Source organism: Cydia strobilella, chromosome 22, assembly GCF_947568885.1.
Source record: "Cydia strobilella chromosome 22, ilCydStro3.1, whole genome shotgun sequence".
Lineage (NCBI taxonomy): Eukaryota > Metazoa > Arthropoda > Insecta > Lepidoptera > Tortricidae > Cydia > Cydia strobilella.
Window position 1 is genome coordinate 10,817,737 of NC_086062.1, and position 27,760 is coordinate 10,845,496.

General features: G+C 37.6%; 1 protein-coding gene across 1 annotated transcript; it reads right to left on the reverse strand.

Annotated features, from left to right (window-relative positions):
* Positions 1-1,636: 1,636 nt before the first annotated feature.
* LOC134751569 (sodium- and chloride-dependent GABA transporter 1) lies at positions 1,637-26,484 on the reverse strand. The gene is made up of 12 exons (XM_063687029.1): positions 26,225-26,484; positions 19,927-20,085; positions 18,796-19,067; positions 17,372-17,473; positions 16,525-16,696; positions 15,324-15,514; positions 13,996-14,176; positions 12,542-12,666; positions 7,263-7,507; positions 6,418-6,621; positions 4,813-4,980; positions 1,637-3,944 (listed from the first exon to the last, which is right to left on the reverse strand). Exons 2-12 carry the CDS (start codon positions 19,989-19,991, stop codon positions 3,846-3,848), a joined length of 1,824 nt encoding a protein of 607 aa, XP_063543099.1. The 5' UTR covers positions 19,992-20,085; positions 26,225-26,484; the 3' UTR covers positions 1,637-3,845.
* Positions 26,485-27,760: the final 1,276 nt, after the last annotated feature.

The window sequence follows — 27,760 nt, forward strand, 5'->3', positions numbered from 1 at the left end:
CCTTGAATCACTTTATCTATTAAAAAAACCGCATCAACATCCGTTCCGTAGTTTTAAAGATCTAAGCATACATAGGGACAGACATACAGACAGCGGAAAGCGACTGTTTTATACTATGTAGTGATAGTGATTCATTTATTTTTCTTATGTTTCATATGCACTTGCAGTTTTGTTTGCGGTACGAGTACTAGTAATTCTAGTAAACGTAGACGCAAAATTTGAACTTGAACCCGAATCACACTCAAGTATGAAATTTTGAAAGTAGGCAAGCTAACCGGGCCTTCTTTGGCGCTGGTATATATTAGCGTTTTTGCTTCCCGGGAATTTTTCCATTGTTATCAAAAACACATTCTTTCTAGCATCTAAAAATTAAGTATATTTCGGATAGAAAAAGTCGCCATTTGGCGATAAAACCTTTAGATACCCTTCAGAAATGTTATTCCCTTCTGTGAAAATTATCGCAATTCTGCAATGAGCTTACCTAGCCCATTGAACACATTTTATTAAATTAATTAGCTTAGTATTGTCTTCGGTTACCGCGATAGTTACTCATGAAATAAAACTATGAAAACGGATATCGCGTATATTGAATTTATAATACATCCCGACGTTTCGAACTCTTTACAGCGTTCGTGGTCAACGGGCGTTTATGGCGTTTAGTCACTCGTTGACCACGAACGCTGTAAAGAGTTCGAAACGTCGGGATGTATTATAAATTCAATATACGCGATATAATCCGTTTTCATAGTTATATTTCATTAATTAGCTTAGGTTTCCTAGGTACCGTGACCCCTTCAATTGACTTTATGGTAAAATTTGTTATTGATTTCTATTCAGACAGTGTGAAGAGACTAATAATTTATAAACCAAACAAGCTGTAATTAAGACAGCTGTGACAAATCGCACGTGGGCGATAACACCAGATAAAACTGTACTTCAGATGATATAATACACGTTACTTACTAACTACAGATACGATATTCTTTATCATACGCCCGGTTTTCTTATTTTTTTTATTTGGGAAACAAACAGCTTACAATTGTGCATAGTGTACATTAAAATGAATAATACAGTAGCTAAAACAGTTTAACTGAGAATAATATACGTAATTTGTGACAAAATATACGGAATTTATCAAAAATGGGGCAAGAAAATGTTTTTTTCAACTGTCTAACTATCACGGTTCATGAGATACAGCCTGGTGACAGACGGACGAACAGCGGAGTCTTAGTAATAGGGTCCTTTACCCCATGGGTACGGAACCCTAAAAAGGTAAGTATGTAACTATGTGATATTATTAGATTATTACCTGCCTTATTTCGTAGCTTATTTGAACAACAAAATCCCGAGAAATAATTGATAGACATGCAAACAACAATAAAGACAGTTAGCAATATAAGTGTGTATAAAAAATGTAGTATTTTGTCTTGCTAATTATTCCACTTGGACATAAGCCTAACTAGCTTTCTTCTTTGTGTACCAGGCTCTCATCAGTCTTCATCAAATATGACTCAATTATTATCTGGTCATCTACAAAGACTTTTTTTGTGAAACCTATTTTTGGTGGCTTTAGGTCCTATATAAGTCCCGCACAGCCCCATTTAAGCCAAAGATTAGTAGAATTAAAAACAAACATGATTTATTAACTATTTAATGAAATATATAAATTACGTTGTTTACTATTTCTGTTATGGCAACACTTAAAAATATAATATGAATTTATAACGATAAAACACAACATTTGATATGTGACAGTTTGTGGATGTACAACAAAAATTTAGACCATGTATTAACAGTTTCATATTTTTCACATAATTTTAATTGACATAATTTGTCATAATTAATTCACAATTGTAGCGTAATTTTTTACTTAGATTAAAATAAAGCACCTACATAAAAGTATGCAACTAAATAAAAATCTAAAGTATCTATATTTTAGTATTTTAAATACATGGAAGCACATTCATCTTAGACCACATTGCTCGCTAGGCTGAAATAACTATATTGTCATTATTTTTCGTAAAAAGTTCACAATTACTTGTAAAAATATTTTCAAAAATTTACAGTTCAAAAATAACAGATTATTTGGGTTTCATTTAAATCACAATCAAATTTAATTGCCAGTTTTTAAATTAATTACATTTATAGTTTGAAGTAACATTATATCATAAATTGGCACTAAACATAAGTAAATGAATTGAATTAAGCAAATGTATAGGAATATATTTTATAATAATTTACTACCGTAATACATTTATACTTTATATCTTCTATATAAACAACTACGAATGTTCACTATGTTTTATATTATTATTTAATAAATTGACTATAATAAGTGAAAAGTTAATCATAATTTGAACACGATTTAAGTTCTTTTAGTTTGAGTTTATAAGAGTATTTTTACTGGACTAGTGACAATCTCCAATGGTTTCGAACATCTAATTTTTGATACGGTTTCGTTGTCATAATTTTTGGCCGATTTTGCTCCATTACTAAACGCCCTGTATACAACTTCACTCGACTAAGAGTATATTTATTGTAATTGTTCTATTTTTGTAGAAAATCTACAGTAGATGCCATCTGAAATATAATTTATAGAATTTTGGTCTCTGACGGTACACAATTTTTTACTATATACTCTTACGAAAAATATGATTAGGTAAAACGCATTTATATTATATAAAATGAAATCATTAGGAATTACAAAATATATATTAAAATGCATTTTAACGAATATTTAAATAATAAGCGATTATTTAATCGACTAGTAACATAATCTAATAAAATAATTAAAGCTGATTAACCAAATACGAGTAAATAGGTATAAAAAATATCAATAAAACTAAAATAACAATTATGTCATAATTTACACCTCGACTTATCTCTTTAAATATTTGTATTCATTCAAGATTATGTAAAACAATTTGTAAATAATATTAATGTCATTTAAACTGTTGCATTCATGTAAATAATTTAGTGATTAAATAGTTTCAGGTATAGACAATATATATTATCTTAAAATACATTTCCTAAAACACCATACAGATTCGAAAACACGCGTCCCGTTGCGTTTATAATATTTTTTAATTTAAACTACCAAAACACCAATCAAAACTATACCTAATTCCTTTAAGGATAACAAGATTAAATAGCAGGACACACGCACAAACAGGCATTTATATACTGAATTATATCTGATCCATTTACGAACACATGAAGTCAATAAGTCCATCACTACATCTCTTTTCTACATAAACATGTAATTATAAATTTTGGCAACCTCTGCTTGTTATACGCTCACAGGTTACTGGACTCTTAGAAATATTGATTATAATTATAAAATACAATCGAATACAAGCTTAAATACAATCTAAGCACTAAGCTCCATGGAAGACGACAATAGTAACAGAGTTTATACTTCGTAACATAGTCCCACTCATACGGTTCGCTTAACTTTTTAATGTTCTTAAAACACAACTAAATATAGAAATATAGCGTAAAAATCTAACATACATGAACGCGTCGCAACGCACCCAAAATAGTCACAAATTAAAATTACACTAACTCATAAAAATATTTAAAATATTTCCGAGTATTCGATCAAACCGAGTTCCTACAGCGGTAATTAATTATTATTTATAATTTATGACACATTACACACCTTAAAGGTGTTAAAATTGTGCGTGGATTTAGAATATCAATTCTTGTTCGAGCTTGTGTAGTCAAATTTAAGATTAGATGAAACTAAATTATGTCATCTCCGAGTCGTTGTAAAGTGAATCTTATGTTAAACTACACAAGGTTGGAATCCCGAAAGTCCTTGAGATCGCGGTCATAAGACTAGTTTAAGCTGAAGCGACGCCGTGCTTCTGAATCTCCTCGGCCTGCATCTTGGTGCGCAGCGCCGGCACATCCTCCGGGATGCGGACGATCTTGTGGAATTTCTGTAAATACAAAAATACACAAATTTCTACATTTTGAAAGCTGGCAAAAGAGACACAACACTGAGGAAATGTTAACGACCCTAGCAAAACCGCTTAAGGAAAGACGCACAAATAGTGGTTGGTACAGCTTACATTTCGGAAGCCGGTAATTCAAAAGAAGCTCGAACAAAGAATTTCGGAGGTCGGTAAATTGAGAAAATGTTTGTCCCTAAAACACAATTATGTGCAAATGGATATATGCAGAATTTGTCCAAATTTAACAGGAGTACTCTTTTTAGGACGGGAAAAATAATTTTAATGACAACAGTAGCAGCTAAGTAATATCAAAATTGGACGACATCAAGAATCTCAATACTATTTGAGATGAAAAGGTAAGAGTCTTGAAACGTACTTTCGGAAGTGCCACACCTCTATGGTCGCTATTTATTATATTTTACTAGGACAGTGATTAAACTGGAAGCGCTGTTGGCCTAGCGGTAAGAGCGTGCGACTTCCAATCCGGAGGTCGCGGGTTCAAACCCCGGCTCGTACGGTACGAGCCGATCCCGTCGAAAAACTCATTGGTAGGTACGAGTCGTACTTACCAATGAGTTTTTCGAAACTTATGTACGTAATATCATTTGATATGTACCAGTCGCTTTTCGGTGAAGGAAAACATCGTGAGGAAACCGGACTAATCCTAACAAGGCCCAGTTCCCCCTCTGGGTTGGAAGGTCAGATGGCAGTCGCTTTCGTAAAAACTAGTGCCTACGTCAATTCTTAGGATTAGTTGTCAAGCTGACCTCGGGCTCCTAGGAGCCGTGGCAAAATGCCGGGATAACGCGAGGAAGATGAAGTGATTAAACTGGTAGCAATTGTATAAACGCACCTCGCTCGCAGTACCCGGCGTGACTCGCCACAGATACACCATGTACCCTGGGATACACAGCATGGAGGACAACGCCGTGAACCAGCCGAACGCGTGCGCCCACCACGGGTACTCGTAGTTCATGTATTTGATCGGAGTCCATTGCACCAAGTTGAAGATGAACACGCTCTGTTGGAGGAAGAAAACGAGATATTTAATTTATTATTCTGATATTGAGAAGTACCGTTTGAACTAAATACAAAAACCTTTATAAATAATAGGGGATATTACTGCAATGTTCTGCTACCAGAGTGCAGCACTAGCCTTTTTAGTAAACCATAGAGTAACTTACACATACTGTACCTTTAACAGGGTTTTTGAAAAGTTTTCAGAGATAATAAAATATGACATTGATGCATCAAGGCGGTTTGTTTACAGAGGACCTACCGGGAAACGCGAATCCGAAATTTCGTTATTTCACTCTTGCATATTCGCTTTATCGCTCGAATATGCAAGAGTGACAGAGATAACGAAATTTCCATTTTCTTCTTTCGCGATATACCCTCAGATTGTGGTAGTGGCGCCCTGGCGCCCCCTACGCAGAGTTTCGTGTAATATTCCCTATTAATTATTAAAAGAATAATACCTAATACACGGACATTTACTCTTGGACCGATGGTCATTCGACCGCTTATTAAAAAGTGTCCAGGTTTAAAATACATGTAAAAAGAGTTTAACACCGCTTCAATCTATATGGTGAATATGTATACTGTTCAAACTGTTCGTCAAGGGTAAGTATAAATTTAACTAAATGTTTAACCAAACTAAGCGAAACTTCCAATGTTCCAATACATATTATCACAGACAATATAACGGAGTTATATTGTCTGTGATATTATGTACATTCAGTGCGACATAAAATAGTAGAAATTAAATAAAATCGAACTAAAAAAAATCCATACTAATTTGTTGAAATTAAGCACTTTACGTCAAAAAGGTGACACTTACGTAGGACGTGGCGCCCTCAATAATTTTCTACAATTTCTTATCGGGCTGTACTACGAACATTTCCCACCTATTAATTAATATACACAGTGGGGTCAGTACTTGCGCCATAAAGACGTCCTCAAGCGTCACCTATCCACTTGCGGTATACCGAGCGATTCCTGGGAGGAAAGCTCGATGTGTAGAACGGCATGGCGCGCAACTGTTCATAAAAGTGTAGAGCAATACGAGCAGCGGCGCTTAGAAGACTTAGATGCTAAGCGCCATCTCCGTAAGACGCGCCTGAAGCCTTCGTACACCTACACCTACAATTCAGCCGGCCAGCTCCATTGCGTACCATGCAATCGCATCTTCAAAACCAAGTTTGGCTTCGCAAGCCACATTAGAGCGTTCCATGTTTCCCATTAAAAACGGTTGGAGTCGCCGTCGCCGTCGTCGGACACGGCGAGGAGGACATTAGATTAGATATGTAAATATTCATTCCTAGCAAATTTTCAGATTTGGAGTTCATACAGCTTTTCTGACTGATGCGATCCAAAACATTAACTTACAAGGATGGAAGACAGAACTATTTTAAGAGATTAATGTATTTTAAATGAAAATGTACAAAAATAAACTTACAATACAAATAGCTGGCGTGAATCCGACCCAGCAGAACTTCCACCAAATAGTGGGGTAGTAGCCGATCATCTCCTTGATGCCGTCGTAGAAGCGGTTGACGCCGAAGGCCCAGGAGATGGAGACGCACTCGAAGAAGATGAGGAACAGAAGGCAGAAGCCGGACACGGCGTACGAGTCCAGGATTTGGAACACGTACATACCGCCCTGGAGAAATGACATGATATTTCAAATACCTAATACAATGCAAACAAAATACTGAAGGAGTTATCAGTATGCAATACATTAATGTATTATAAATACTATGATAATGAAATATTACACAATTAAATTATAACATAAATAAGTGATTGTTTTACGTAAGTGGGCACTGACTATTAGTCCGCCGGAAGATATCGGCCTGTCAGTTGTTCGGAACTGTCAAATTTTTGTTCTGACAGGCCGATATCATCCGGCGGACTGATAGTCGGTGGGCCCCTTAATAAGTAGTTTTTTATAATGTTGTTTTGTGTGTAATTTTATTTCAAAGTTATAATTTACTTCTTACGTACTACGTACTATATAGTAATATCGTAAAAATTGGAGGATTAGATCACACAAACTCGTGGAAATCAATCCTCTAAAATTTCAGTATAGGGCTTCCTATTAAAATTACAGATTCAGACAGTTCAAACCCACTTAGATCAAAATTGTACCTACTTTAAACATTTAAATTTTGGTATAGTCCCCAACCCACATTCAACTATAGCCCCAACTGAGAAAATGTCTGTAGTCAGCAGTAGTACATATAGAAGCTGAGAATCATGATAACAAATATTTAATCAATAACTCATAAAATAACATCTTACCTCAGAAATACAAGACAGCCCAACCAAATACGAAATGACACACGTAATCGCAATGAAGATTTCCTTCCTCCTTCTCAGTAACTTCGGCCACTCATCAATAACGGCTGTGATGAAGCCCTCCATGGTGCAGAACTGGCTGTCCAGACCGATGAGGAGCAGCATGAAGAAGAAGAGACAGGACCAGAGCGCGGCGCCTGGCAGCTGGAGAACTGCTGATGGGTAGGCTAGGAAAGCTAGACCAGGACCTGGAATGTAAGAGGATTCATGTAGTGGAAGTAAAAGAAGGTAATGTTTTTTTGATCAAAATTATTATTATTGTGATCAGCTTCGATATATAAAGTCGGACCAAGCTAACTCTGCGTGGCATTTGCGATGACAAAATGTGACAACGTCATCATAAATGTAAAATTTCTATGAAAATATGACGTTTAAAATAGCACGCCCTCACTTTGTTATATTCAAATCGGTGCACCTTAAACGGACGCTAAAATTCGTTGAACTAAAACATTTTATTTTTTATTTTTTTTGTTCCTAGATCCTAAGTATTAAGAAGCATTGTATGTTAAAAGGGATACTTATGACGAAGAAACAATAGATTTTGGTGAACCGATGCCGGTAATTCAGCAAGGGATTCTTTAAAAAAGACTACAGGTTTTTAAAGGCATTGTTAGCCCTGGAATTGCAAGAGTCTAGAGGCTGTGGTTACCGACTTTCACCGGCTTTTACCGATGTGGTATTGAAAAACCTACCCTTAAATTTTTAATAGTAGGCTTCAGATCGAAAATTATAGTGGTCTAAAGTTGTGTTAGAGTCAGACCAAGACAAGTCTGCAACGATTTTGATAGCACACGCAGCAAAAGTGTTATTTTAAACGTCAAATTTCTGAAATTATCATATAAACAACACTTGCACTGCTTGTGCTATCAAAATCGTTGCAGACTTATCTTGGTCTAACATTTTTTTTTTTTGAAGAAAGGAGGCAAACAGACGAATCATCGAATGGTAAGCAATCACCATTGCCCATGCCTGCAACACCAGAAGGGTTTCAATTTTCCGGCCTATAAAGATGGGAGTACGGTCTTTTCTTGAAGGTTTGAAGGACGTATCGGTCCGGAAATACTGCGACATAGTCATACTTGTTATGAACAAAATGCTGCACTTCATGATAAAAGCAAACCGCTTTGCACAGTGATAGTAGGGACCAAACTGAGCGATTTGACCCGCAGCAGCGGCAGTTTCACCCCTTAGGAACAGAGATGGCGCCACTTCTTTAAAAATATTTCAAAAAATTCTACAAACTAAACCAATGAACCGATTTAAATATTTAATGTCTCAAATGAAAGCTCATTATATACATTACATTTAAAAAAATACATAAAAAATATATACTGAATACTTTTGACAAAAAACGGCATCTTAAGTTTTTTTTTCTTCTCGATTGATAGTTTTTACTTGATTTCTCAAAAAAAATGTATGGAACATGAATAGTTTAATACATGTATATATTACTGAATAAATAACAAGTATTATAAAAAAAACCTGACACCGATACCTCTCATACTTCACGAAATATGAATGTTTGAATGTGAGTGTAAATTTCTTCAAAATATATTTCAAAAAATTCTACAAGTTAAACTACTTGACCGATTTCAATGTTTAATATCTAAAATAAAAGCTCATTATATACATTACTTATAAAAAAATACTCAAAAAACATATACTGAATACTTTTGGCAAAAAACGGCATCTTAAGTTTTTTTTTCTTACTCGATTGATAGTTTTTACTTGATTTCTTAAAAAAAAATTATGGAACATGAATAGTTTAATACATGTATATATTACTGAATAAATAACAAGTATTATAAAAAAACCCGACACCGATACCTTTTATTCTTCACGAAATATTTAAGTTCAATTATGCACGCTCTTACAAATAAATTTATTTAAAATAAATCTTCAACCGCAGTAAGTGCACTGATTTTAATATGAAATGTGTCATATGAAAAGAAATCACCCAATTTAGTTTAATAAATAAAAAAATAATAAATAAAACCTGAATAAAGTTTTTTCCTGGTGCTGAATTACAAAAGAAAATATAACAAAATAGAAATTATTTTTATTTAAAGTGACTACATTCGTAAACAAAAAACTTAAATGTCCTCTTCGGGTTCACCGGTAGATGTAGAACTGAAAAAGAAAAGTCGTTTTGAAGGACTCGTACCATTCCAATACTACAAAATCACCGATCATACATGAACTGGTTGCTGTAGATTACTGTTGAATTATTTTTGTGCCTAGCTGATTACCATTAAACCTATAATTTTGTGCCAAACCTATAATCAGTGGTCAGCAACTCAGCATGCAAAATATAACCCTGGATTGAAAATTACATTAACTTAATTTTGATTTGTACCTACAGCCACCTTTGCATGATTTACACTGGGCTGTGCATGGTAAGCTGACGCGACGACAGTCGACACCCACAACGCATAGTTTCGCAGCCAGATTGGAAGCCACAATGGTCCAAGAGGCTTAATTGCGACCAAATCGCTGTAACTGCAGACAATTCTGCAGTGCAACTCTCTTATTCCTTAGTCCATCCCTAAGAAGATGTACATGGTATGGAATCTTCTGGTTCCAGAGGAGCGTTTCCCCATATATGGCCCGCTTGGTAAGCTGCTCGAAGTGCATGTTTATAGAGAGCAGCTGATGTAGGTGGCAGGCTTGTAACAAGCTTGTCTTTTGAAATTGTAACTATAGCAAAACAATAACACAAATCTAGGGTTACTTTATACTAAAATTAAAATATGTAGGGACACACCTGACAACTGACAAAATCAAAAACTTAAAAGTTGACGTACTCCTATTTTCCCGTCTTTTTATAGTGGCCAGAGAAAGGCAGCTTGATCTGAACGAATTCTTCCAGTACGAAAACTAAATTTGTCCACGTTCGTTGTCAGTCAATGGAGGGCTTCGTTCAGGAAACAAATCTCTCGGCCAATTTCAAAGCAGATGATTTGGCCGAGACATTGGAACTTGCCTACCCTGCCACCTACATCATGCACTTCGAGCAGCTTACCAAGCGGGCCATATATGGGGAAACGCTCTGAAACCAGAAGTTTCCATACCATGTTCATCTTCTTGGGGATGGACTAAGGAAAAAGAGAGTTGGACTCCAGAATCGCGGCGGTTACAGCGATTTGGTCGCAATTAAGCCTCTTGGACCATTGTGGCTGTAAATCTGGCTGCGAAACTATGCGTTATGGGTGTCATCGCGTCAGCTTACCATGTACAGCCCAGTGTAAATCATGCAAAGGTGGCTGTACAAATCAAAAGTAAGTTAATGTAGTTCTCAATCCAGGGTTATTTTGCATGCTGACCACTGATTATAGGTCTGGCACAAAATTATAGGTTTAATGGTAATCAGCTAGGTACAAATATAATTCAACAGTAATCTACAGCAATCAGTTCATGTAATGATCGGTGATTTTGTAGTATTGAAATGGTACGAGTGCTTCAAAACGACTTTTCTTTTTCAGTTCTACATCTACCGACGAGGACATTTAAGTTTTTTGTTTACAAATGTAGTCACTTTAAATAAAAATAATCTCTATTTTGTTATTTTTTTTTTGTAATTCAGCACCAGGAAAAAACTTTATTCAGTTATAATTTATTTATTTTTTATTTATTAAAATAAATTGGGTGATTTCTTTTCATATGACACATTTCATATTAAAATCAGTGCACTTACTGCAGTTGAAGATTTCTTTTAAATATTTTTTATTATTATTATAAACTGATCGGCGATTGGCCCTAGTCACACCTGATGGAAAGTGAAGACAGGGCCTAAGATGGAGCTCACCGGTTCAGTAACAGCCTATTCACTCTTGTTTTAAAGAGACCGAGGTCATATTGATCAGGGAATACAGATGGTGGGAGCGCATTCCATTCCTTAGCCGTCCGTACCAAAAAGGAGGAGGCAAAACGTTTCGTCCGAACGAATGGAATGTGGACCACGAACGGGTGCATTCGCTCCCCGCGCCTGGATGTCCGATGATGGAAAGGGAAAGGTGGGATCAGGTCGTGTAGTTCCTGTGCGCACTCCCCGAAATGTATCCGATGGAACACCGATAGGCAAGCGACTCGACGGCGTTGCTCAAGGCTCTATATCCTTGACTTGACAGATGGGTCATCGCCAAAGAGTCTATGAGCCCGGCGCTCTATTGAGTCCAGGGCCGCCAGCTGATATTTGGCAGAACCGTCCCATAGGTGGGAGCAGTATTCCATGCACGAGCGTACCTGTGCTTGGTATAGGGAGAGAAGCTGACTCGGCGTGAAATACCGCTTCACCTTAAATAGGACACCAAGTTTTTTGGCAGCAGTTTTAGCCCTAGATTGAGTCTACCCGAAGTTTGAGTTTGATTTATTTGTAAGAGCGTGCATAATTGAACTTAAATATTTCGTGAAGAATAAAAATGTCGGGTTTTTTTTATAATACTTGTTATTTATTCAGTAATATATACATGTATTAAACTATTCATGTTCCATAATTTTTTTTAAATAAATCAAGTAAAAACTATCTATTGAGTAAGAAAAAAAAACTTAAGATGCCGTTTTTTGCCAAAAGTATTCAGTATATGTTTTTTGAGTATTTTTTTGTAAGTAATGTATATAATGAGCTTTTATTTTAGATATTAAACATTGAAATCGGTCAAATAGTTTAGCTTGTAGAATTTTTCGAAATATATTTTGAAAAAATTTACACTCACATTCAAACCTTCATATTTCGTGAAGTATGAGAGGTATCGGTGTCGAGTTTTTTGTATAATACTTGTTGTTTATTCAGTAATATGCACATGTATTAAACTATTCATGTTCCATAATTTTTTTTTAAGAAATCACGTAAAAACTATCAATCGAGTAAAAAAAAAAACTTAAGATGCCGTTTTTTGTCAAAAGTATTCAGAATATATTTTTTGAGTATTTTTTAAAAAGTAACGTATATAATAAGCTTTCATTTGAGATATTAAACATTTAAATCGGTTCATTGATTTAGCTTGTAGAATTTTTTAAAATATTTTTTAAAGAAGTGGCGCCATCTCTGTTCCTAAGGGGTGAAACGCGCTGCTGCGGGTCAAATCACTCAGTTTGGTCCCTTCTATCACTGTGCAAAGCGGCTTGCTTTTATCATGAAGTGCAGCATCCGGGCAAAAAATGGCCATAACAAGTATGACTAACAGTTCATTCCACAATTTAGCGTTGCGAGGCAGGAAGTTTACCTGAGGCAGCCACTTCAGCGACCGGCCGTTGCTGCTCGTGAGCCATGAAGCCGACGACAGAAAAGATGACAAATCCGGCGAACATGGACGTACTGGAGTTGACGGTACAAACTATCAACGCGTCTCTGGAACAAGCACATTAGTGTAAATCAACTTTTTCTTAGCACTCGGGGCCATTGTGACATTCTCCTAGGTCCTGTAAACCCTGGTTTTACAACAAGAATCAAAATTGCATTTTTGTGGTAATATGTCTCCTGGCTGATGAGATCGAATATCAACAAGATTTAATTGATCCACCCTTATGCTTAGTAAGATTAGTTTAGACTAACCACCGGGTTTGATCATTTAATCCATAATTAGACCAAAAAAGATTAGCAAAGTAGTGAGAGTGACCCTCCTTCGATCAACAGTCGTGATGATTCGCGTTAGGAAAAATGCAAAAGAAGGGCCAAAAATTAAGATCTAAGCCACTGCTCTATTTTATATTCATGTGTATCTAATACTTGCATTTGGAAAATCATTATGCAACACCAAATATAGGGGGTACTAATACAAATATATATATATGCAAATATTTACACAACATTTATCGCTCATTTTACATTGAATTACTGAAAAACACAGAAGGTATATTGCCTTTTTATATGAATTGAATGAACTCCAAATAAGAAACCATGAAGAAAGTATTTACGAGCATCTTTTAATAGATAATGCAAAATGACAATAGAATGTAGGCAGATACTGGACTGAACTTAGCTGCTAAGTAAAGTTTAGTTTCATTTTCAAAATTGTTGAGTGAAAATTAGGCGACTCAAAACTATGCCAAATACTAAGCGCCACATAATCATATGATTTAAGTAGATACTTGTGTAAAGAGATAAAATGTTATACTCATTTCCTCATAGTTCGCGGAAAAAGATTGTTATCAAAAGCAAAATATTGACATAATATAAACATTATGTCTGGAGTTTCGCTGTAAGTAAATTAAAAATGTAAACAATGATTGTGTCAGACTTCGCATTTTCAAAGTAGAATTTAGAGATGCGTATTTTATAATATTTTTATTTCTATTCTGGCAAGCTGTCGAAACTAGTCGTCATTGGAATTTTAACCGTGATTGTGGCTGGTCAGTGCCTCCTAGCTGTAAAACGCGTGCTCTTGTTGAAGCATTTCGTTATGAAGCGAAACATGTCGAGCCATAATCGGCTTCAAATACATGACGAGTGACCCTGTTTAATATATTTAACAACAACAATTAAGCTTAACGACAATTTGCCCACTGGCGGGTAAAATTTGGTCTTTTAAGCCCATAGTGTGTTTCGCTTTCAGGCAGCTGAATTCACATTTTTTTAAGTATTATTACCAGCCCAATCTCTTTCTAGTAGCAAATTACGTCATACAAAGTTATATCAAACGAAATTATGCGAAACTAAATTATATCAAACTAAACTTACTTGTACACGTTATTAGTGAACTTGTTATAACTGCCGAGTGCCACGAGAGTGCCAAGGCCGAGTCCGTACGAGAAGAAGATCTGCGTGACGGCATCGATCCACACTTCCGACTCGAACAGCTTGGACATGTTCGGCATGACGTAGAACTTGATGCCTTCCATCGCGCCGGGGAGGGTTATACCTGGGGAAAAAAGATGTAAAATACTTAGGCCCACTTGCACCATTTCACTAACCCGGGTCAGGCGTGACTCACTCCGCGATTTCGTCGCGCCGCTACAAGTACATGCGGCCGCCCCCAGTTCTGAGGTCTAGAGCCATAGTAATTGCCGCGCACCGCTACGGAACGGACGCCTGTTCGCGCATGCGCCACCTAGCGGTCATATCTGTCGTAATAGACGCGTTTTGTTAGAGAGTTAATCTTCTGTACCTAGTACTATTATTATTCTGTGCCCGGGTTAACTGGTTAAACCTGGAGTTACCATGGTTACCAGTACAATTTGACACTGGGTTAAAGGTTAAACCGCTTAACCCCGGGTTAGTGGGATGATGCATGGGCCTTAGTTACTCCATTGTTCTATACAAAAGCAAATATAATATCAGCATGTATCTCGGCGCCGTTGACTGGACAGCAACGGCTTTGGACAGAGTAGCATGGCGATCTTTGGTGTCGCAGGCCAAGATCCACTTCGGGTCGTCGCGCCACAGTAAGTAAGTATGTATCTCAGAGTAAGAGTGGCGAGCTTTTGAGAGTAGGCTTTAATCTTCGTACTGTGCGGATTTCATATACACATGCCAGTCAAAGACTACACAACATCGAAGTCATTTATGTTGCTGCTATCCGGATTCTAGAAGCTGAAGTATGTACTGCCATATTTTCGGGATTCATGAATTACCCGCAAAACTAAGCATAAAGGATCCCCATAATGACTGAACTTAGGTATAGGTACTCACGAATCAAGTGCTCCTTAGGAGTTCAAAGGTCTTGGGCAGAATGTAGACCCCTCTTCCCTATGTTAAAGGCATTACCAAAACGCGTCATCTCTAAACATTTGACCAGCAGTAAAGGAAGTATAGGAATAGGGCATTATAGAACTCATAGACCACCTTGCCCGTCCACCGCACGTCCATCCAGAGAGCAGAGGACCCACACTAGCTGTAGGCTTTTACTAAAGATGAAGAAGGGTTGTTAACGAACCTCTGATCAGCAGACAGAAAAAATACGGGAACAGTGCAGTGAAGTAAATCGCTTAGCCATCGCACGCCTTCATGGTGCAGAATAACATCACCCACTGCAGTAAAGTTCTACAATGGTTGATTTGTTGACTAACCTCTGATCAGCAGCACGGTCAAAAGGAAGTAAGGGAACAGCGCAGTAAAGTAGACAACTTTCCCAGTCCACCGCACGCCCTTCCAGATACAGAAGTAGCATAACACCCACACCAGCAGCAGGGTGCCGGCCAGTTCCCAACGGATGTTTCCGATGTGTTCGATGCCGCTCGAGATTTGGAGCGCTCGACGCCTGTACGGAAGGAATTACAGATTGTTAAGAATAGTAAAATGGGAAAATTTTGTTCAGAAACGCTTTGTTTATACTTGATTTTAGTAGTAGTAGTATTAAACTCTTTATTGTACAAAAACACATAAGTACAATAACATACAATTAGAAAAGCCAAGTGCAAAGGTGAACTTATCCCTTTGAGGGATCCAGTTAACCTTTGAGTAGATGAGAGGAGAAAATTAGGAGGTGGATTTTGATCATGGAGTACAAAATCTGAAAACAGTATAGGTGGTTTTGTTGACGGACAACTAGCTGTTGAGGTTGAGGTTTCTGTTCATATTGGACACAAAAGGTGAAATGAATGATGACAACAAAGGCGACTTACTCCCAAAACTCTTTGACAGGGTTGGAAAAGGCGGCTTTGGTAATATTTTGGCAATTAAGCATGAAATTGGTGGTCTTACCAGAGGATGACAAGCAGTTGAGGTTCTTGGAATTGTTGAACCCACAGAAGATGATACCGAAAAATGTGCTTGTGTGCTCCAAAATACGAAACTAAATCAAAAATTTTAAATTTTTATATTGTGGTAGACTATCATTACTATCATACATTACTAACACTTAAATGAGGTTGTGAACCCATCCATACTAATATTATAAACGCGAAAGTGTGTCTGTCTGTCTGTTACCTCTTCACGCTTAAACCGCTGAACCGATTTAGTTGAAATTTAGTATAGAGATAGTTTGAGTCCCGGGGAAGGACATAGGGTAGTTTTTATCCCAGAAATCATCCTTTATGGGAGTGAAAAGGGGGGTGGAAGTTTGTATGGGGAATCGATAAAAAGCAGATTGGATTAAAAAATAAGCTTCCCAAATTACTAATTCCACGCAGACGAAGTCGCGGGCAAGAGCTAGTTGTAATATAATTTTCATCTATTAAAACTGTTGGAACACAATTACCCAGTAGGGAGCAAAGTAGGCACATTTAACGGTAGGTGTTAATGATAATAAAGATGCTGAAGATAACTTACTCCCAGAACTCCTTGACGGGGTCAGAAAGGGCGACTTTCGTAATGTTTTTGCCGTTGAGCACGCAGTAAGTGGTCTTGTTGAAGGACGACCAGCAGTTGAGGTTCTTGCGGTCGTACGGATTCACGCAAGCAGCCGTGTTCCAGTAGTTGTCACAGTTTCTCCATGGGACCTCTGGAAATCAAGTATTAATTGGATTTTAGTAGCACAACTTCCGTGAGTTTCGTTATAGAACCTTTAGATCAAAACATGAGCAAATCTTCGTGAACAAATTTTCTTTCTGTGGGGGTCACAGTTCTAACCTAACCGAACTTACTTTTCTGGTAGCAGTTTCTTTTTCTGGCGGTAGCAGTTCTAACCTAACCCTACCTACTTTTCTGGTAGCAGTTTCTTATTCTTGGGGTAACAGTTCTAACCTAACCTACTTTTTTGGTAGCAGTATCTTTTTCTAGGGGTAACAGTTCTAACCTTACCTAACCTACTTTTCTAGTAGCACTTTCTTTCTCTAAGTGGTTACAGTTCTAACCTAACCTACTTTTCTGACACTAATTATTTTCTATTATCTTTAAAATTCTGAGCTATCCAAATAATTTTACTGATCTTTTGTTCAGATAGTTATAATATGAGATGTTATTATTTTAATTTATATGCGTAATAAAAGATGTATTATTTTTTTATACCAAAAAGCGATTTTTATTTTTATATTATAGTAAGGGAAATAACGCCTAACGAATCTGTCGGAAAAAATCCTGCCTGAAACCCAATTCGGCCATATTTAAATGACCTTATTGTCAGTGTATTAGAGGCGTAAACTGGTATTTAAAATAGTTACGTGAATGAATGGATTACCTGATCGCATGGACATGAAGAAGTAGAAGATGGCCCACGCGAGGATCACGATGTAGTATACATTCATCCAGCAGGACATCACCGCTGCCGCGTAACCGATGCCTGAAAAACGACTTTTACAGTACATATGGAGTACACTTTACCGCACTAGTGCGATAATTAGCACATTACGCAACTATGTCGAAAATTTAAAGGGCCACAATATACGCTAAAAACCATTTGAATATTAAAACCGAGCAAGTGCGAAGGTTCCGTACTTTTTATTATTTGTTGTTATAGCGGCAACAGAAATATATCATCTGTAAAAAATTCAACTCTAGGTTTCACGGTTCATGAGATACAGCCTGGTGACGGGCAGACAGACGGACAGACGGACAGCGGAGTCTTAGCTTAGAAATAGAGTCCCGTTTTTACCCTTTGGGTACGGAACCCTAAAGAAAGAGTTTACGTTTGGTTTTTAATTTAAATTATAATTACGATTTGTTTTTATATACATAATATATAAATAGATGCATATTTTATAGAAACTCTTTTTGACAAATCAAGTATTTTATAATAAAATTCTTTGATTCGTATAGTGTTTAAAGTAAAAACTAGGTTTAACTGAGAAAAGGCCAAAAGAAAGCAGAGGCGTAATATGATCTCTATAAAAACCATTTTAATTGATCTCAAAGTAACGACGTTCATTTACTCTTCTTAAACAGATCTTCAGTAAAATATCGTCCCTTTTTCCGCCCCAAATTGAAAGCATTCCACAAACCATTGGATTCCAAAAGATGACAAATGTTTTTAACTGAGGAAAACAACGAGGGACGAGATCCGAATTTAAAATGGGCTCATCTGAATAAAATATAAGTCTTTGTTTAACTTGTCGTTTCTAGAACTTTTTAGAAATGAATTAATTGTGTTACATAATTGGACATTTAGTTTAATACGTTTTGAATTTTAAATAACATACTGAAATGTAAACTTTATTTGGTAATTGATGAAAGAATTACAACAAAAATATTCAATCAAACAACCGTGAATTGACATACACTTTGCGAGCTTATAAGTCAGAGAGTCATTTCATTAAATCGCCTAATATATATGATAAGAATCGCCTAGTATATGATGAGAATAATAAAAATAAGAAAACATTTGTTGCCACACAAAAAAAGAGAGATTACAGGAATATATGTATTTACAAATAAAACAATTGGCATGCGCGACAAAAGGAACGGGCTTAGCATATGCTGCGCCAGCCATTTCATTAAGAATTGACCGCACACCGCTAATCAGTCCGCCCCCTTAGTGAACCAGATTGATATGTGTGCGGGATATTATTTTTAACAGAAATATGTAGATTATGATATGAATGAGAAGAGGCAGAGAACCAAAATATTGAAGATTTATTGATTTTGATGAACCAAAGAAAGAATCACCTTTAAAAATCGGCGCAATCTTAAAGACGCCTAGACCTCCAATCGTCAGCATCTGTCCCATAGCCAACTCCATGAAGAACATGGGTATACCAGCCAGAAACAGGGTCAGGAAGTAAGGAATCAGGAACGCGCCGCCGCCGTTCTTGTAGCAGAGGTAGGGGAACCGCCACACGTTCCCGAGGCCGATGGCGAGGCCGACCACGGAGAGGATGAAGTCCAGCTTGGAGGCCCAGGAGCCTCTCTCGGGGAGGTCAGATTTGAGGGCGACATCGCTGAAAAAGAGGAGGAGTAATTTGACATTTTTATTTAAGGCCGTTCCATCGGTTTTCCGCTGTCACTGTCACATTTCGCAAGAAAGAACGGGAAAGATCATGCGCGCCAAGTGTCAATTTTGATCGAATTTTGTCGATTTTTTTTATTTGAAATTGAAATTAAGATTAAATTGAAATTAGGATATCGAAATTCGAAAGTTATAAAATTACTATTTAAGTTAAGATTGTTTTTTTTTTTCTTTTTTTGTTTATAGTATCACATAATAAATAACCGAGTAAAGTTTGATTAAAAGTCCGAGTTAGAGGTTACTTTTGGAATTAATTGTATCGAGCAAAGTGTCATAATTCGTATATCGGAAGCTATGTTATTAAAGATAATATAGTCAAGAACTACATATATTTTTTCCACGTCTACGAATATCAACGCCTCTTAGAAAAACATATGAGGAGATTTTTCGCCTTCTGGCTCAGGGAGCCGCCTTCAAGTTTTGGAAGTGAGTAGGAGTAGTAGGACTCTAGGACCAAGCTAACTCGGCATGGCATTTGAAATAACAGTGGTAATGTCGTCATTAATGTGAAACTTAAATGAAAATATGCCGTGTATAATGACACTTCCTCACTTTGTTCTTAAAAAATCAAAATAAACATTTTAAAAGTTTTGAATGATTCACGGTTAGTTTCACTAGACTAATAATGACCGGGATATAGACCGTGATTACCTTTTGTACTGTTTATGACCTCCCGATATTAATATATAAAATAACTTACAAATATACAGGTTGCGGAAAGTTAAAAAAATTTGTTTAAAAAAAGAGAAATTTCTCAATTTTCCCACGTAGAAAATTTGCAAAATAAATACCTGGGTTTATTGCTCGTCCCCTGCGCACTGAGCTCGATATCTTGCGTCTCGTTCTTCGCGTCCATCTTGTTCACTCTAACAAAACAAGTTCCGATCACTTCTCTAGGGGACTATCACCATTTTGGCAGTGCCTGACAGTCGGGAAGCGTTTGTGGATGTCTGCAACAATAGGGAATTAACATTAAATGTGGTAGTTTCTATAAAAAGGGACCTTATTGTCGATGGCGCTTACGCCATTATTAACGATGCTCCGATATAAATACAATGCCGCGCGACGCTGTGCGACGTAAGCGCCATCGACAATAAGGTCCCTTTTCATAGAAAATGCCCCAAATAAGTTTTTGGGATAAAATTCATTTTTGGTATAAGCTGATCGCTGACCGTACTTTTCTTTCCACAGGCAACTAATACTCATCGAGACAATTCTAAAAACCCCAAACACAATTAGGTTGCGTTGTTTTATGGTAAGAGTTCCTATGGCCACAAAGAAAATTGAAACAGTGCTATCGTAAAACTAATACTTGATATCTGGTTATTTATACTACTAGCGACTCGCCCCGGCTTCGCACGGGTGCAATGCTGATGTATTATACATACAACCCAAGATAGATATCAACCCTTCCTCTTGAATCACTCTATCTATTAAAAAAACCGCATCAAAATCCGTTGCGTAGTTTTAAAGATCTAAGCATACATAGGGACGGACAGACAGCAGGAAGCGACTTTGTTTTATACTAAGTATGTAGTGAAGCTGGTGTAACAAAATATAATTCTCCTAAAAATAAAACTATTCTATAGTTTTTGCAGAGATTGTAAGAATTGGCATTCTTGGGATTAGTTGAAAAACGGACCCCAGGCTCCCATGACCCGTGGCAAATGGTGATGAATAAAAAAATACTAAGGGCGGACTGAGTACCCCTAGTAAACATTAAGCGTGACGAGCGTTCCCGTTAGCGTTATGTCTAATTTTTGTATCGGATTTCGAACAGCGCACCAAGAGGGACGTTTTGGAAACTCAAAATCCTATACGAAATGACACGTACATCACGTCACGCTATCGAATGAAATGTGACGTTTACAATCAAAAGGTACCACATTGTCGCTTGTCGATAAGGTTGATTTCTAATTGAAGCTATATGCAAATAGCGCTTTACTGACAAGCGACAATAAGTACCCTTTTGGTTGGAAATGGCACAAATTTACACTAGGGGTACAGTTGACTTCTTAAACTCGACTCGTGCGTTATCTCAAACTACTTCAGGGCCAAATTCTAATAAAAAACCTTAACTGAAAAATTACCTGTTTTCACTGTTTTGAAAGACTATGGGACCAAATATTGTCTTCGTTTTATTTCATGACTATGGCACAGGGCGGACACGCTATACATCAAAAATCACTTGCGTTTCTATGTGTGAACGGTACGTCTGTACACGAGTCATGCGTCATAGTGTGAGTAAGTTGCTTAAAAATAGTACTGAGAGTACGCCAGAGTCGCGGGCGAGGTAATTCGAGTCGGGGCGGGGCGGTGCGTTGCCGTTCTGTATGATAATACTATTACTTATTCTGTGACTATTGGACAACTTCAACGGGGGTAATTTTGAAAATCGCTAATCAGTAAACTAGAACCACATTCTACTGTTGCAAGTACTGTTTACAAGTTATTTACGAAAAACCAGAAAAACTACCTTAGAATTGATTATAAGTAATTTTCCCGCTTTAATAAATATTTTTAAATATTGATCAGAAATCAGAAATCAGATATATTTGTTGTGTAAACTGTGTAGGTACAAGAAGTGTAACAAGGTAATTTTTTTTTATGAGTATCAACAGTTTTACCCTTTTCGGGCATACAATTTATTTTATCTTAAACTAAATAATCTTAAACTAAATTTTAATATACATTTAGGTTTACAGTCCTAAAATCCTAGCGAAAAAGTGTCTTTAATTTTTTTTTGTAGAAAATTGTATGTGGATTACTTATGTACTTAAAAGAACATTTTTTGCTACGGGCCACCGTTTACGAGTTATTTACGAAAAACTATAAAAAGGAACCTTTGAACCCCGCCCTACCTGTTGGCTTCACCCCCACCCTCCAGTACACCCTCTAGTATATAAGATAAGATAAAATTTATTTCATTTAAAAATATCCAAAAATAAAAACAATCATAACACGCTTAAATAGTTACTTAAATAATATAAATGTACAATCATGGTTTAGAAAAGTAAACATAAAATATAAGATCTTTGTTTAAAAAAATAACATTGTATTGTATTGTATTGATTGAACATTGTATTGATATGTTATTCAATACCACCATTCCCTACAACTATGCCAAAATTCGCTTATACACTAATTATTTCCCTTATATTTCCTTCGTTTGTTGGCCTATGATAAGATAAGCGTTGCAATAGCCTGAGGGTTGGCCAATTTTAGCATAAATTTGGAATCTTCTAAATTATCCCATTGCCGAAGTTATCCCAATGCGCCTTAAACTCATTTTCTCTGTTCTATTTACACTGGAGAGCCATATTACTATGTATTTCACCACAAAGCTTCACATAAATAATGGTTTCAGGCGCACCTGATCTCGTCGTTAAGGTCTTTATGAGTTTACTTAGGGATACAAATCTCGGTAATGCAATGTTCGTGGGGAGGAATACACCATTTTGAGGGCAAGTCAAAACTCCGAGCAGACATTTTGTGGCAGCAAAGCCGACGGCGGTAATGTCGCGGAAAATTACTGCTGCAGTAATGCTGCCGACTGCATTGTTTCAGGAGTCAAAAGGTAATTTTATCGAGACGTTTATATTAAACTAGGAAGCCCGTCTTCGCACGGGTGCAATGCTGATGTATTATACATATAAACCTTCCTCTTGAATCACTCTATCTATTAAAAAAAACCGCATTAAAATCCGTTTCGTAGTTTTAAAGATCTAAGCATACATAGGGACAGAGACAACGTAAGCGACTGTTTTATACTATATTGTGATGATTTGACATTACCGCTGCTGCAAACGTCAAAATTCCGAGAATACATTTACGGCAGCAATGCAGTCGGCAATATACTGCTGTGGTTCTTAAAGCTATAGCTGAACGTCTTAATAGTATTTTATACAATCGTGATATAATAGAGAGCTTTTCAGTCGAGTACCGTGTTTAAGCAACGAAGCTTGCTGAGTTGCTTAAGTTAAGGTACGAGATTGAAAAGCTTGATTATATCACTATTGTATACAATACTTTTTCTACGAGACAAAAAAAATAATACTTTCAACTAGTAGAATCATATACTTAAGTAAACAAACCAAAAGTATAGTTAAAATACGCGAGCTGCCGCGACCCGCGATACCTCCATACTCGTACGCGCACCGGCCGCCGGGCCCGGCGCCCCCGGCGGGTTGGTCAACGACACCTCCTCGTAACTCATGAGGCCCTGGTACCTGCTCCGCGCTAAATTCAATTTTAAGACAGTTTTTTTCTCGATTTTGGCCACCGTAGCCTATGGAGACTAACAAGCAACGCTAAGCGGTTTTCGTAGGATATGGATGTTGCTATATGAAGGGTGTCACATGCGCGTTTATGACTTATGAAGCAATTGTTGGCCAACCAATCACAAAGCAGATACGACGCAGCAGCGTGTTTAAGTAGACTAATTTGCATTGAATCGAGTCTCCTTAAACAAGAAATATTTTACTGAAATGTATGAAGTTCTATTTTCAAAATTTTTATAATTGACTAAACCGTATCGATAAAATTCTTATGCTTGAGTCGGAAGTGCCATAGACTATCCAACGTTGAAAAGAGTAAGGTTGTAGTGTTGCATGTGAAGTCGTAATACACAGATTATACTCGACGAGTAGAAAAACACTTTTATGCCACCTAAGCCTGTACGCTAAGACTATGATTGTATGATTGTACCGCCGTTCTATGTCTAAAGGTTATAAAATAGGTGTTAATTAAGTGTCGCCTTATTGTTTATAGGGTAATGTCGCGCCGCATTACTTTTCTGCAGCAGTAATGCTGTAGCCTGAATTCGAACAGTACCTTTACCTTTATTATCCGTGTCCCTTAATTATCTTTGCGGATCTTTAAATTGTCTTCTCTGCCGATGGCGTGACTTTTTTGTGCCTGACAAGTCGTTTTCAAAAGATAATTTGTAACTTAGTTTGAAACTTTGACAAGTCCTTCGAAGCCTTTTTTATTTTTAACCAAGTTAAGAGTTTTGGAAGTAAATTAACATTTTCTCTTTCGCCGGGGTGAAATGCACAGTGAAAAGAACAGTATTCCAGGGTGACAGATACTTTTGGCGCGTTGTTTCATCCTCGACTATTGACGCTGACTTGTACAGTTGCCATTAGATATATGTCGGGGCGGCCGAGGCGTTCAAAAATATCTGAACACGCACTTTAACGCCTTGACAATAGAGGCGAGTCGTGTTCAGATATTTGTGAGCACCTCGGCCGCTCCGCGATATATCTGATGGCGACTGTACAACTAATTTATAAGGTGGTATTAAAAGATAAAAGGTTAATTCGATAACATGTGCACCTAGTCTAAATCGAGCCGGATCCGCTATTATCCCATTAGGTACAATCGGAAACATTCGCGGTGAACCACTTCAGATTTTTTTTACCTGGATCCTTACGAGCGAGCCTCCAATAGAGATAACCAATTACGATGCATTTAGGATTATTTATCTTAATAATGAAAAGGTAATGAGACAAACAGGTAGTAAGGACAGTTTATTAGTTGTTGTTTGTTTAGGCTAAGCTTCGCCTCCCCATAAAGTTAACCAATTAGGATGTATTTTGGATTCCTATCTTACTTTGCAAATGCCGGCCGTCACAAAGACAATGAATGGCACTTTACTGAGCTAACCTTTTTTTTCAACACCCACATTTTTAAGTGCCATGCTATTGGTCATCACTTTTATGATATCGCCTGACCGTCTCCAAGACGTTTAAACGTTTTTTGCCCTCAAGGTGGTTCACCGGGAATGTCCCCGATGGTACCTAACAAAACTCGGTGTATGGCTGAATAAATTCAGAAATATATGTTTTGTACTTTGAGAATGTTCAGCACACTCGTCATTACACGTGTCATGATTAAAGCAAAGTCAAAACTGGCCGTTACATCTGCAAAACTTTTATGTATAGTATCAGCTACAGTCGAATTGTTCTACACATATCTCTTTTAGTTAAGCTGTTAGAGATGTCGCGAATTTCGGGTACCAGCTAATAGTTGCCAACATCATGGAGTAGATGGCGCTAGTAGTCACCCGGGAGAGTGATATTTGCTTTGGGATCGATTCAAGGACTTTCTTATGGGGTTTATTAGAATACTGACACTGATAGCTGTAAATTGTGACCAACGTATATCAGTATACAGAGTGAACAGTAATCCGAGGAAATTGTTGATGGCTGATATGAACTAAGTGTGAAGAATGGGGTCGCTATAAGGGAGGGTTTGGAGGCGATTATTATGCTCAAGAAACCAGATGAATAATCACGTGAAACTCATGTTACGTAGGTAATAATGTAGGACACCAGCAATGAGTTATCGTCATCTAACTAACGTCCAGGCCTCGTATAGGTGTAGGATGTTTACATATCGCTTTCCAGTATCAGTAAAGGCATCAGCTCATTCTATTAAGAGAATGGTATCTACCGTACTTTTGATGCGTAGTTTGATCCGCTACTTTTAATACTGACTGTACTACTTAGTACTAGATACTTACATTCTTCAATACTTAAAAACGCGTTTGTAACTTTAAAAACGCCTATTTGGTGTCGGAATTCAGTGACAGAAATATCAATAGGAACTTGCCGGTTTCTTGAAGATTCCTTAAGACAGATCGGTTCTGTTCTAGAATTTTGAACTTTAAATAGTAGGTATGTAGTGGCGGATTTGCCCTAAGGCCAAGTAGGCCTGGCCCTAGGGCGGCAAGACGTTAGGGGCGCAAGCAAGATGGTGCTGAGAAAGGGGCGGCTAGTAGTTACTACAGGGCCTGGGGCCCAGGGGGGCCAAGACTGCAAATCCACCACGGTATGTTTAGCGCTAAATTTTCATTCTTTTAAAATTTTGATCAAGATATCTAAGGAATCGCATATATAGGTAAGATTTTGTTTGTTGTTCGCCAATTAAACGGTACCCATTTCAAGACTTGTCTTTTAACCGATTTAGTATCAGAAAGTCACGTCACGTGAATCCAACCCAGTGAATAAAATAAACTTAACATATCTTCAGCTCACAAATCCACAAAACTACAAACACCTTAACACTACGAACACAAAAACTTACTTTAAACACACACAGCGTCAGCTACACACACACATCACAAGCATTGTCAAACACGGTCGCGTTTAAAACTCGAAAAACGCTTCTTAGCTTGGCTTAAAGGACTTGCATCCAGGCCATAACTGTTTTAAAAAAAAGGCAACGCGTGCGGCGCGGCCTCATGCCGTGCTCCGAATGTGGTTTCAACCGGGCTCGTATACGTTACATGACATGTGAACGCGTCAACTGTCAGAGATGGAAAGAATTATGGGCATCGGTAACGAGATTGGGCCCCTCCGGAAGCTGGTATGACGCCGGATGATGCGTTATTGGCGGTACATAGCTGAGCAGTTAGTATAATATGCGTTCTGTTGCCGATTTCGATATGACTAGCCAAAAGCGTACTTGAGTGTTTTCTGACCGATTTGACGTGAGATGTTTGAAATCGGCCAGTCGCTCGCAAAAAGTCACTTGCAGAAACAAACGTATGGCAAAAATACCGCTTTTCTGCATACTATGAGGCTCGGGACTCGTTTATACCAGGGCTTACTTTCATGCGAGGCCAGAGGCTGAGCTACATGAAGTCCGAGAAAGCCGAGATTGGACACACTCGGATGCTAAAAGGCCTAAAATGGCTGTGTTAAAGGTGAGCTTTGAGAACCTCCGAGGGTCTAATGCAGAGCTTGATTTCGGCCCTCGGTAGGGCTCGCTTTGCTGTGAAGCCAAAGACATGGCTGTGCTAAAGAGCGTGGGTTTCGAGGACCTGCGAAGCCTGGAGACCGAGCATTGCATTGCCGAGCAACTTATTAGTTTGCTTTCCTGCGAGCCCGAAGGCTGAGCAACAGGAGGGCCGAAATTGGAAATAGAAATCATCGTGCACAAGACGTTTAGCTGCTGCGTCCTTGCTACAGCTTACCAGTTTTATTCTATAAGATGGCGGTACTAACGTCAAGTCTGGTAACAAGAGGTCATAAATATCAAACCGTGACAACACTCTTCCTCATTTATATTATCTATTCGAGCAGTATAGATGGATATAACCTAATCCCGTATCTAAATGGGGTTGGCCGGTCGAAATAATTAGCAGCATTTAGCATAGCTTGCCTGTCAATCCCTAGAATTGTGTCAATTTTTTGTTTTTTTAATGCCCTGGATGCCAGCCCTTTAAGCCAAATCTCATAGAAAAAGGGGCAAGCTATGATGGCGTCATCTCTGCAAACCTTTGACAGTTGCCAACCCCATTGCAAGTCCAAGGACCTCGCCAGCACAGTGGGTAATCGTTTGTTATTGGAGAATATATTTGTTCTAACATCCCGACAAGGCCTAGTTTCCCCCCTGGGTTGGACGGTCAGATGGCAGTCGCTTTCGTAAAAACTAGTGCCTACGCCAATTCTTGGGATTAGTTGCCAAGCGGACCCCAGGCTCCCATGGAGCCGTGGCAAAATGCCGGGACAACGCGAGGAAGATGATGATTTGTTCTAACATTTTGTTCCATTTGGCTCATGTTTAATACTAGTGCATATCCGGACATACGAAAGCATTTTTGCCCAATCTGAAACT

Coding starts and splice junctions, on each gene's coding strand:
- LOC134751569 (XM_063687029.1), bottom strand. CDS start 19,991: ATGGACGCGAAGAACGAGACGCAAGATATCGAGCTCAGTGCGCAGGGG. Junction 16,697..17,371: donor CTTCATGTCCATGCGATCAG/GTAATCCATTCA, acceptor CTTGATTTCCAG/AGGTCCCATGGAGAAACTGT. Junction 15,515..16,524: donor CCCGTCAAGGAGTTCTGGGA/GTAAGTTATCTT, acceptor CCTTCCGTACAG/GCGTCGAGCGCTCCAAATCT.